The 12932-nt window shown below is 34.3% G+C and overlaps 1 protein-coding gene across 3 annotated transcripts in view; it reads right to left on the bottom strand.

The window, feature by feature from the left end:
* KCNT2 (potassium sodium-activated channel subfamily T member 2) overlaps positions 1–12932 on the bottom strand; it is a 359890-nt gene that overhangs the window by 105044 nt on the left and 241914 nt on the right. For 2 of the 3 annotated variants that reach the window (XM_042925448.1, XM_042925449.1), the window contains exon 15: positions 1724–1873. The exons of the other annotated variant lie outside the window; for it this stretch is intronic. In XM_042925448.1, coding sequence (XP_042781382.1) covers positions 1724–1873 — 150 coding nt within the window. The remainder of the gene's footprint in view (positions 1–1723; positions 1874–12932) is intronic. 3 annotated transcript variants of the gene reach the window in all.

Here is a 12932-nt window from a genome sequence, read left to right as displayed (position 1 = left end):
GTGTGTCTATTGGGTCTTTCCTTAAATATGTATTTTCATTTGATCAAAAAACATAAAACAATATTACTTAGTCAAAAAAATTTGAAAGCCATTGGCCTAAAGGAGGGAAGAAACTTACCAATGTCACATGACGAAGAATCAGGGTCCCTAAATTTCTTTTAGTTCTGTGTCTACCATATTTGGTTTACTCTGAATTTTAGGAATAAAAAATTTAATAGTCTGAATAGGTGCACAGCTTAATTAGTAGAAATATCAAGCACTAAATTGAACAGATATTAATAATTGCTTTTATACTTTTTCAGGTTATGCTCCAAACAGAAAATGTCCTGAATCTTTTTATTTCAATATGTCTTATAGTGTTACAAATAAATCTATTGAATACAAATTATTTATAAACTAAATATTTTTTAAACATCAAAAGTATATTTAGTATGTATGGATAGAATCACATGGAGAATTTAAGTGTAATACATAAAATATTATATTAGTAGAATATACTAGATATAAATAAACCTTAAAAATGTTTTATCAATATATTTATAATACTGATAATATATTACTTTCATTATAAACATACATTTTTATTTCTTCAGTAAATAATTTTTCTCAAAAAGGAAAAAAAATTATGTTTCACGTTTGAATTAGAAGATACTATTGATTACTTTTTAACTTATTTCTCTGACCAAAGAAAGTTTTTTTAAATGTCTAGTTTTTATAAATGTTATTATGACTTTGTTTACATTTTTTAAATGTTTATTTTTGAGAGAGAGAGAGGGCACGTGCAAGCTGGGGAGGGGCAGAGTGAGACATGGAAGATCCCAAGCAGGCTCTGTGCTGACAGCAGGGAGCTGATGTGGGGCTTGAAGTCAAGAACTAAGAGATCTAGACCTGAGCTGAAGTCATACATTCAACTGAGCCACCCAGGTGACCCCTTTGTTTACATTTTTAAACAACACTTTATAATTAGATCTCCAAATAAGATTCATTTTCATTTATTTTAAATTCCTAATGGATTAAAATATTTTTAATAGTTTTTTAATGTTTATTTATTTGAGAGAGAGAGAGAGAGAGACACAAACAGAGTGTGAGTGGGGAGGGGCAAAGAGAGGGAGACACAGAATCCCAAGCAGGCTCCAGGCTCTGAGCTGTCAGCACAGAGCCCGACAAGGGGTCCCAAACTCAAGAACCACGAGATCATGACCTGAGCTGAAGTCAGACACTTAACCAACTGAGCCATCCAGGCGCCCCATTAACAGATTAAAATATGTTAAAGACAATTTAAAAATCACTAAAGTCAAGGCAGCTAGGTGGCTCAGTCAGTTAAGCATCTGACTCTTGGTTTTGGCTGGGGTCATTATCTCAAGGTTTCATAAGTTCAGGCCCCATTTCAGGCTCTGCACTGGCAGCATGGAGACTGCTTGGGTTTCTTTCCCTCTCTCTCTCTCTGCCCCTACCCTACTTGCACTGTGTCTGTCTCTCTCAAAATCAACTTTAAAAAGAAGTTACTAAAGTCAATATTCCTACTAAGTTATACTTTATACCTAATAATATTAACTTGTAGAGATCATACAGAAGCTCAGAGTTCAAATGTCTCAGTAATTACATTAAAAATTCCATAATACTTGGAATTCATGAGCACCAATATGGGCTGTATTTTAGAAAACTGTGTTTAAAAGGTATGATTGATTTATATTTTAAGTCCACTCTGGAAGCAGAAACATACTTTTTGTGCGCATGAAAAGAGGCATATGTAAAACTCTTCCCTTCGTATTCAGCAAAAAATGTACTTTCTTCCAAAACAATGTGGTATACTTCATTGCCAGAGCATCTACCATACATCTTCTGCCACTGTTCTGGTGACTGCTGGCCTTCTCTGCAACAAAAGCACACACACATACACGCACACCAAGAGAAAAACACAGTGAATGAAGTTAAAAAAACAAAAAAACAGTTGCCATACATAATTTGGAGTTTCCTCCCAGGAAGAATTAGTAAACACAGTGCAAAGAAGTATATGTATGGTGCTCTAAATGATGATATTTACAAACACAAAGAATTACTACAAAAATTTTGAAACTAACACAATATATAATAAGCTTGAAAGATGGCACAATCCTAGAAAGTAGTTTTTCATACTCCAGTTAATGAAAACATTTATCCTGACCATGAACCAATGAGATATAGCATTTCATTTTAATTTCTGTTTATGTCTATCCTGTCATGCATATCCTACATATTACACTTGTTTTATAGTCTAAGTAACATGGCACCTACTTCATCTCATTTATGATACCTATTTGGCCCCTGTAGGTAACTGATTTTGCTTTGTATTTATAATTATGTATTCATACATGTCAACTTATCAAGTTGATTTCACAGAAAACATACTCTTAATTTCTGTCCATATCATAGCAATGGCTTCCTTCCAATTATGCAGCAGTTAAGAAAAGATACCTCTTCAAGATAAAAGGGTGTTCAATCACCAGAAGTATTTTTTAAAAGAATATAAGTTTATCACAAAAAGTACAGTTTCTATTTTCTGGAATGCTCTCCTCAGTGGCCTTGAAAATATATAAAAAAAGTCAACCTATGAAAAATTATTTTTTCCTATTTTTTTATAATGTATTTCATTTACTTTTTCTGAATAAAGCTTATGGACTCTATAAACACAAAAAAATGCATATTCTAGGAGGAAAGTGATAAATGTATAAATATCAAAATATTTCAGTAGATTGTCTATAGATTTTGAATGGATAAAAGCAGATAACAAATCATATTTGTCATATTTAGGGTTTTAAAAACATTTTAAACTCTTGAGTTTTGTCTAAAGGATTATTAGAGATAATACATTTATTAACATTTAGAAGAGTAACTAAGTTTTAAAAAATCATATATTTTCCAGGTATGTTTAATTGTGCTTAAGAGTCAAGAGCCTAGACCTTGGAGTCTGATTGCCTGATATGAATCCTAATTTTAAGATCTTGTGTGAGTTACTTAACTTCTCAGTGATTCTCTGCCTCTTCTGTGAAAAACAGTATCAGCCTCACTGGGTTAGATAAAATGAGGTAATACAAATAAATCACTTAGCAGATGTTAGGATCATAGTAATCACTCAGAAAATGTTAGCTTCCATTATTATTTTGCTGTTATACTTTTCTCATTGCTAGATTCTGGAGACACCTTTAAGCAGCCCAGGCAACCTATTGAACACTAATGCTTTTAAAACCTTTACTCTTTCTTCTGTAATAATTTTAATATGTTTTTGGAAGTAGAAAAATAAAGTAAAAACACTTTTGACTATAGCCTGTATATGGCTACATCTAACTATTATTTTCTAGGAATAACTGTTCCTGGTAGAGAAAACGTTCCTTTTGGCAAACAAAAATAAAATCATCTTTGTTATGTACCACAGTGCTACTTGGCAAGATGATACTTGGCAAAGACAGAATCCATTTAAATGGGCTGGAAATGTAAGAGAAGATGCCGGTAATTCATCATGGTTTATTTGAGATCCAAAAGGTAGCATGGAGTCAAATAATTGTCACACAAGGGTACTAAAAGCTATTCAAAAGAATCATACATCTAAGTCCAGGGGCTGAAATGGGAAAACGATATTGTAGCTTGAAAAGGAGAGGGTTATACAAGGACATTTCAGATGGATTTCCTTAAATCATTTGCTTCTTCTCATGCTATTTTATGCTTTCATGCCAGGAGACATCTTTACGATTTCTTCAAATATATTCCTAATAGGTAACCAAGAATCTCTAGGTTCAGCTAATTGTAAATACATAAAAATGTTCCCCTTTTAGCTCATGTAAATTTTTTCAGAAATGTAAGAAATTAATAATGCCATTTAATATCATTGGGTAAATTCAGTTCTCACTTATTAATTCCTACATAAATTATTTATCAAGCACCTAGGCTGTGTCAGGGAAAGTTCTAGATTCACAAGTTATGGCAGTTAAGAAAGCAAAAATGCTTTCTTGTTTGAAGCCTCTAGTGAAGGAAGACTGACAGTAAACAAAAGAAGCAAACTGTGTTATGTTGGAAGTGATCAGTGCAGGGAGAAAAATCAGAGAGGGAATAATTTTGAGCCGTGAATTGAAAAGTAAAAGGTACGGTTGAGGAAGGCATTGCTGGGAGGTTGACATTTGAGTAAAAATCTTTAAGAGAGTGGGAGAGGCAACCATAGGAATACTCAGGAGAATATTGTTTCAGGCAGAAGTATCAACAAATACTTTCCTGAAGCAGAGAACAAAGAACAAAGAGGCCAGTTTGGCTGGAGTTAGGGGAGGAGAAAAAATGAGGCCAGAGAGATAACTGGGAAGGGGGACGGGTCATATAGAGGTATACAAAATTTTACAATGACTTGGACTTGGACTTGGGATGATTTGGCAGTCACTGGAGGATTTCAAAGATGGGTGCAAAAGATTCTGACTTTAATTTTTTGTCTTCTTTAATTGTTTATATGTTAGTTAGCTACCATGCAGTGCAACATGGGTTTCAGAAGTAGAATTCAGTGATTCATCATTCACATACAACACCCAGTGCTCATCACAACAACTGCTCTTCCTAATACCCAACACCCATCCTACCCATCCTACTAGACATGTCCCCGAAAGCAAGGGAAACGAAGGCAAACATGAACTATTGGGACTTCATCAAGATCAAAAGCTTCTGTGTGGTGAAGGAAGTAATCGACAAAACTATAAGGCAACCTACAGAATGGGAGAAGATTCTGACTTAAATTTTACAAAAATCCCCACAGGTCAGGACGCTGAGAAGAGACTGAAGAAGGGGTAATGACCAATGAGGAGGTTAATATAATGATCCAGCTAGATGACGATGGTTTGGACCAGATTACACTCTGGGTGTGTTCTGAAGGTAGACCAGAAAGGATTTGCTAATGGAAGAGAAAAAATATATAAAAATCTCGAGCACCCATGTCCATCAGAAATATGGATAAACAAATAAATAAATAGAATCCATAAAGATAAGAGTGAAAATGCAGGTACAATTGATTATAAAACATCATGGAGAAATCTCAAATATAAAATGTTAAATAAAAGAAGTGATTCCAGATTTGTTATTTTAGTTAACTAAGTCCTAGGAAAGAGAGAAGTCAATCAGAGATAATATATGTGGGCTTCAGAAACATTTGTAATGTTTATTTTTTTTAATCTGAAATGCTAGGCACCTGGATGTTAATGACAATAATCTTACAACTTTTGAATGTCTGAGACATTTATAATTGCATCACAAAAAAAGAAAAACAGGACTAACTCAAAAAGATATCTGCACCTCATGTCCATTGCAGCATTGTTTACATGAACCAAGGCATAGAAATAACTAAAGAGTTTGTAGATGGATGAATGAATAAAGAAAATGTGGTGTAAATATATATAACGAGTTACTATTCAGCTATATAAAAGGAAATCCTGCCATTTGTGACAATATGGATGGACCTTGAGGTTATTAGCTAAGTGAAATAAGTCACCAAGACAAATACCATATGGTCTCATTTAGATGTAGAATCTAAAAAAAAAAAAAGTAAACAAAAAGTAAACTCCTAGATTCAGAGAACAGATTGGTGGTTGCCAAAGGGGAAGTTGGGGAGATGGGTGAAACAGGTTAAGGTGAGCAAAAAGTACAAACTTCTAGTTATATACTAAATAAGTCCTGGAATATAATGTACAGCATGAGGACTATAGTTAATAATACTATATTATATATTAGAAAGCTACTAAGAGAGTAAATCTCAAAAGTTTGGCATACAAGAAAAAAAATTGTATGTGTGGTGATGAGTGTTAACTAGACTTATTGGCATGATCATTTCCTCTCTACATATATGTGTGTATGTGTGTATGTGTGTATACATATACCCATATAGAGAGAATTATGTTGTACATCTGACATTAATGTAATATTACCTGGCAGTTATATCTCTATTTTTAAAAAGGGCATTTTACGGCCTGTAGATGTATAAAAAAACCTTTTCTTTGTCTTCAATTTACTATTCTCCCTAAATTTTCTCTTCATCTATCTTACTTTATGTTTATAGGCAGAAACAATTCAAGATTATTTTTCAATGGAGGAAAACAATCACATAAATAAAAAGATATTTCCAAACTTCTCATACCAGAGAATTCTTTAATTCCACCATGTAGGTGGGTCTTGATCTCACCACTTGTCCCTTTCTCCATCAATTCTTACACTTTTCAAATAGTCCTATCCCACTGTCTGGCCTCCTTGCCTCCAGTATTGGTCATTACAAATCTATTTATGGTGCGTCAGAAGACTGAATTTCAAAAACTCCAATCAGTTCATGTCACTCTCCTGTTGAAAATGTTTAAAGGGCTTCCTCCTTCCATTTTAAAAATGTGAACTTCTTTATCATCATTACAAAGCCCTCTGGACCTATGCTATACCTACCTTTCAAATTTCATTTGTTACCTCTGTCTTCTTTCTCTCGTGTGTTCCAGCCATGAGCACTCCTTAATTTACCCTGAACAAGAAACTCTTTCTTATATTTTGGACTCTTCACAAGGGTGTTCGTCCTATCTCCAAAGCTCTACTCATTCTCTGACCTATAGCTTACTCATTACTTCTTAGCTTTGCAGTGCTGTACTTTGTTCATGATATAGTAACACTAAATTGTATTAATTACCCCTTAATGTCTTGCTTCCCTGTGAAATAAGCCACATGAGGAAAGTGATCATGTCTTGTTTACCACTATACTTTTGAGACTCTGACATCCATTCTGACACAGTGTAAGTGCTTAATAAATGTTTGGTTAAATGAACAAAGAATAATCTAACGATGTTCTTTATGCTCAATTACTAAATGTTCTGCTTTCCTAATTATATAATACCTGTCTTCTCACCAGAATCATCTTTTAGGTCTAACCAATTACTTTCCCTATGATGAATTTGCCATTAGAATTAGAAAAAATAATCATGGAGTTCCTCAATCGCTAATGGACATGAAATAAATTTAACCTCAGCAGCAGTAAAAACACAAAAGATATTAGGGACAAAAAACACAGAATGGAAAGCTTAGTGAAAGTTACAAAAAGCCATTTAATGAAGATTTAAGATGTGTTTACACTAAGCAAATGAACTTTTAGGGAAAATAATTGGTTTGTGCATTTACTTACTGTCAAGCTCAAAGTATATTGCAACCTGTAAAACAGTACAGCCTAGTTTACTCCATACCCTTTTTAGGATGTTCTAACATTTTTACTGAAAACTTACTGGTAATCAATGCTTCCTAAACCAGTGTATGTCCACCTTTATTTTCAAAATCATTGCCATCTCCAGCTGTTTATAAAAGTATAGTAGAAAAAGAAAACAATGATAGGAATATGAAAATGAAATATTCTATTAAGACAATAAATGGAGTACAGAGTAACAGTATATGCTTCATATTTGAAAGAACCTCTTTGAGATATCTATCTCCCCTGCATAAAGAGATATGCTGTAAAATGCATGCACCCAAAACTAGAGTCAAGAGAGCCTTGAAAAAACTTAGATGAGGCAGCTTAGAAGGAAACAAAGCTTGTGTCTGCTCTCCTATGCATTCTAAACTCTAAACAAATGTCTAAGTGAGTAATTTTTTGTTTTTTTTTTTAAGAGAAGTGGAAGGAAAGGTGATAGACAATTCCTTAGGAGAAAGGGGGAAAAACGCCTAGTCAAGTGAATAAACTAACCCTTTGTCAAAGTCTTCAAGACCTTGTAGTCTTCTAAGCACGTCCTGTCAAATCCCCTATTCCTGTCTTATAATAATATCTTGGGCAGGTCCCATTTCTTTCAAATCATGTTCAGTTATTAAAAAGCTCAATCTCACCCCATTCGAAATTTCAATCTTACCAGTTCAGGCTGATTCTCCACAGGATGTTGCTGCTCTTCAAAGTAATTCTAATTAGTAATCACTATAAAGGGTCTTGTAGGCACATGTGAATATCCCTTTATGGGGAATGAGGGCTGTACTTTGGTATATGATCACTGATAAGAAAGTCTCTTCCACTTTCCCTCATCTTATTTACCAGTGGTACATCCTACAATCTAACTGCTTGAGTTTCCTCACCTTGTGACCAACACACTCAGATGGGGTACCAGAAATATGGCTCAGATCTTTTTAAGCTATCAGTCATGCTGTGGAAAACCCATGCATGGGACTGAAGGCTGTCTTCTAGCTCTGCCATTTTTCTCTAATTCTTTTTTCCTCATGTTCAATTAATCACAGGAAACAATATAAGCAAATGTCCAACTAAAGGATGAGATGCTAGCTCCCACTTCCTGCAGACAGCCCTATTCTCCATGAGTAATGCATAATTCTTTTGTACTTCTCCTCACATGGCTGGGGTAGGTACAAGAGCACTGTACTCCTCTATCCATCCCCCTCTCTAATCTCCTCTTTCACCAATTGGGGGGCATGAAAAGTCCCTCCCAATATAGTAAGTATTGGTGTAAAAATAGTATATTTGCTCAATTCTGTTTAGTTTTCCTAAGTTAGAAATATCTGGGAAAATTTGTTCCAGTTAACTTCTGGATGATACATAAATCAATTATGACAACTGATTTTATTTTTCTTTTAGATGCAAGTTGCACATTCCTCATTAATCTATGATTATACCTTCAAGGCAAATGGGTATTTATTGCCAGAAAGCAAATTAACTCACATACCAATCTCCTGAGCTTTAACACGGTCAACCAAGTGTAAGGAGGGCTGTTAGTAAGCACTTGAGTCTGCTCTTTGCAGAAATGTATTTAATGCAGGCTTCTGAATGCAGTAAAAGAATTTTACATAATTTCGTCTCTGGAAGTTTCCCCACCTCAAATTTTCCCAAAGGGAGAAACAAGGATTTAAGTGGAATTTCCTGTGCCAGATAGAAGAGGTTGAAATTGTATTATAGTACATAATCTCTTTCTAGTTCAGGAATGTGCTGAACTGCTCTGCCCAATAACAGAGTTGGCATTAAAAACAAAAACATCATAAAACCTTATTCTACTGACAAATTCCTATTTTATTATAAACATGGGTGGTATTTTTTAAAAAAAACTCATACTAATAACTTTTAAAATAAAATTTGATTTTATTTTCATATTTTCTGTATGCATATAAGCATACAAAACTATATAAGCATATAAGTGCATATATATGCATATAAGCCACAAAACTATAGGTAAAGTCAAGAAGAGTAAGCATGATATTATGAAGCCCTGCCTTCAAGGTTATAAAATGTAATCATTAGTAGAAATCCACACAGATTGCCAAGTTAGTTGTTTTTGTATACCTATTTTTTTATCAAACTAAATTACTTTCACATCAGTAGGTATAAAAAGCACCTTGTCACAAGGTATCTTTGATATAAATCCATTCTTCACTATGTAATAAAAGGCTTCACGTATAACTTAGGTGGAAATTTTTGCCTTAGGAAAAGGATGTCATTTAGATTTAGAGTTGAAATGTTAAATAAAATAAAATTTCCTTATTGATGCTCCATTTTCAAGAAGATATTTGTTACCTCATTGTATTGATTGAAAGTAGATTTAAAACCCAAAGGTTTAAATCTAATTAAAATTAATACATTTTATTTAATTTTATACTGTTGTGTTTCCCCAATTTAATGTCTGCTTGCTTGCACATAGTTATTTATATTCTTTACAGGGTGCTTTTCTGCAAACACACATGAATTGCATTAACTCATAATGGTCCCAAACTGTTACATTATTTAAAAATCAAGTTATTTAAATTGTACTACAATCTTGCCTTTACTATCAACCTCAGGAATCTACAGTGAAGACTGTAGGCCAAAGAAATGATTTTGACAAATTGTAGCCTGTGTCACTAGAAACATAATTGTAATTTATAGGTGGAAAGTGTATATTTGAATATACAGAAGCTTCCAAAACAGGGAGGATACAAAAGAAACAGCTAACACACAACTTTGATGCACATTTATTCTTGTTAATCTGCAGACAGAACTGACATACAAATATGGTTATCTTATCTAAAAAGAAAATATAGAGAAAGTAATAAAACATAAGATTAAGATGTCTCGGTCTACCAGGAAGAGGCTTATGCATTCCTACTCTTGAACAACTGAACTTCCCCAGCTTTTTATGTCATCAGACACCAAAATAGAAATCTGAGTCCTAAGATTAAGTCAAGTCAGTGGATGCTAATCAACTTTCTACCACTAGATGGAACTGGAAAGCTGTTTGCCATTCTTGGGAAAAGAAAAATTGTTGGGATGGGGAGAATAGAAAAATGCCATATAGCTTTCAAATATTTTTTAAAAATTTTTTAAGTTTATTTATTTATTTTGATAGAGAGAAAGAGAGTAGGGGAGGTGCAGAGAGAGAGGGAGAGAGCGAGAATACCAAGGAGGCTATGCACTGTCAGCACAGAGCCCGATGCAGGGCTCAAACTCACGAACCATGAGATGATGACCTAAGCCAAAACCAAGAGTTGGACGCTTAGTGGACTGAGCCACCCAGATGCACCAGCTTTCAAACATTGTTAATAGTGACCTTAAACAATGAACACTCTTTTGAAAGGGATCTACTTCAAGAAAAAATGAAATACAGCTTAAACGTTAAATCTAAAGGGCCCACTATACTTGAAGGTGGGCCAAAAGCCATTGCCCTTACTCCAATGTGATTTTCTGAAATGCTCACTTAATTCAGAAAGCTGCCTAATTATCACACACACACAAAAATCCTAAAATTCTGTAAAGATTTTTCATCTACTTTTCAAACTGTCAGGTGAAAAGGTAAATTCTTCTGTCATAATGAACGTCATTCTCAGCTCTTTCATGCTACTATGAAGTCATAACCCACTGATTTTAAACTGTTCTCCATCAGAATGAATACAAATTCATACCTGAAATGCACTTGCCCCTTTCTTTCTCAGAACACAGCCTGCTTGTTTACTGAAAACCATACACTCAGCTTCTAATAAAGTACTTTGTGCCCTTGTACACATACATAGCGCTACTCTATCTATCCCTTTAGTTTAGAACGCCATTGTGAATTTCCCAGGAAAGTTATATACCATAAACACTAATATTTGGGGATATAGGAGTTTCAGAAGCTCCTGCTGTTATTATTTACGTTTTGCCATTTGAGTATCTTTTTTTTTTTTTTTGCCCTTTTAAAATTATTTGTAACTAGGAGATTTGTTCACTGTTTTCCCATGTTGTTATTTGATTTATTCTCAAGGTATGCAAAGGTAATCTTACCACAAAGAGAAGATATTTCATTAATAAAATAAATCTAGGGGAAGTTTATAATATGCCCCAAATCCATATATAAGCCATGTTTACATTGTGTCCTACCCTGTATTGAATATTAGTCTTTTCTCATCAGAATGTACTTGTTCTCGGGGCGCCTGGGTGGCTCAGTCGGTTGGGTGTCTGACTTTGGCTCAGGTCATGATCTCACAGTCTGAGTTTGAGCCCTGTGTTGGGCTCTGTGCTGACAGCTCAGAGCATGAAGCCTGCTTTGGATTCTGTCTCCCTCGCTCTGCCCTTCCCCTGCTCACGTTCTGCCTCTCTCTCTCTTTCTCAAAAATAAATAAACATTAAAAAAAAATTTTTAAAAAGAGAATGTACTTGTGCTTTGCGTTTCCCAAACTTCTAACACAGTGCCTTATACTGTATGGATGCATGAATTTATTATTTATACAATGAATTAATGGCCAAAACATAACAATATTTTAACTCAGTGCTATTTTTAGCATGTTATTTCATCCAAACCTCAAATTTTAACCAAAAAAAAAAAAAGAAAGAAAGAAAAAGCTTCCAAATCTTCAGCTTAATGCAGAGTTTTAAGGTATTTCTTAATGATAATGCTCTGAAGCTTTATCACTATAATCAGTATTAGGCACTGTCTATTGACTGCCTTCTCTGAGGTATGAGACAAAAGAACGATCTCACAAGAGAGTCCCCACAGGTGCTGTTCAGATAACGATACTACCATTTTTAATTCCTCTTTGGGATTCCTCTTCCAGAGTTATTCTGCAACTCTAGTGTCCACAGAGCAGGTTAGTAAAGTAAATGCTTAAATCAGGCCAGATGTGACACAATGGGGAGTGTGCAGGCTTGGGTGGGTTGGCTGTTACATGCCTGCTGAAAAGGCAAATTCAAAAAAAAAAAAAAAATCAAAAGAAAAAAATATTTACATCAGGCTGGTGGCCAAATAAAACCTATCTGCTAACATAAGTTGGTTCATTGGTGATTAGGTTTGAAACTTCAGATCCACTAGTTACATTTTAACTTTAAATAACACACTTTAACTCTGTTACACTAACTATATCCAGTCTTGATTTCCATTATGTAACCTGAGGATATTAATGACCCTCTTCCCTTCCACATCTTCTCCCTACTTTTATTCTAAACTGTTATTCGCTGTACAATTTTTTTCTACATTGTTGAAATTACAAATATTTATACTTTGTTCACTAGCTGCAAAAAGTCAATGGCTTAAGATTAAAAACAGAAGGGCATCTCAGTGGCTCAGCTGGTTGAGCATCCGACTTCCACTCAGGTCAATGATCTCATGGATCGTGGGTTTGAGTTTTGCGCTGATAGTGTGGAACCTGCTTCAGATTCCCTGTCTCCCTCTCTCCCTCTCTCCCACTAGTTCTCTCTGTCTCTCAAAAATAAACATTAAATTAAAAAAAAAGAGAGAGGACATGTTGTACACCTTAAACTTACACAATGATTTTGTCAATTATACCTCAATAAAACTGGAAAAGAAGAGAAACTGTGCTGTGATCACATTATTATGATTATTACAACATAGTTCACTTAGGAGCTAAAGGGAATTCTATAATTATGAAAGCTTCACCATAGTACCCTAAGTTATTCAATAGTGACTATTTTAAAAATTACTCTTTCCTTACCAACCAACATGTTATTCAGTATT

This window comes from Panthera leo, chromosome F3 (genome assembly GCF_018350215.1).
Source record: "Panthera leo isolate Ple1 chromosome F3, P.leo_Ple1_pat1.1, whole genome shotgun sequence".
NCBI classification, from domain to species: Eukaryota; Metazoa; Chordata; class Mammalia; order Carnivora; family Felidae; genus Panthera; species Panthera leo.
Note: the sequence above shows the minus strand (reverse complement) of the source record. Positions and strands in the feature narration are given on the sequence as shown.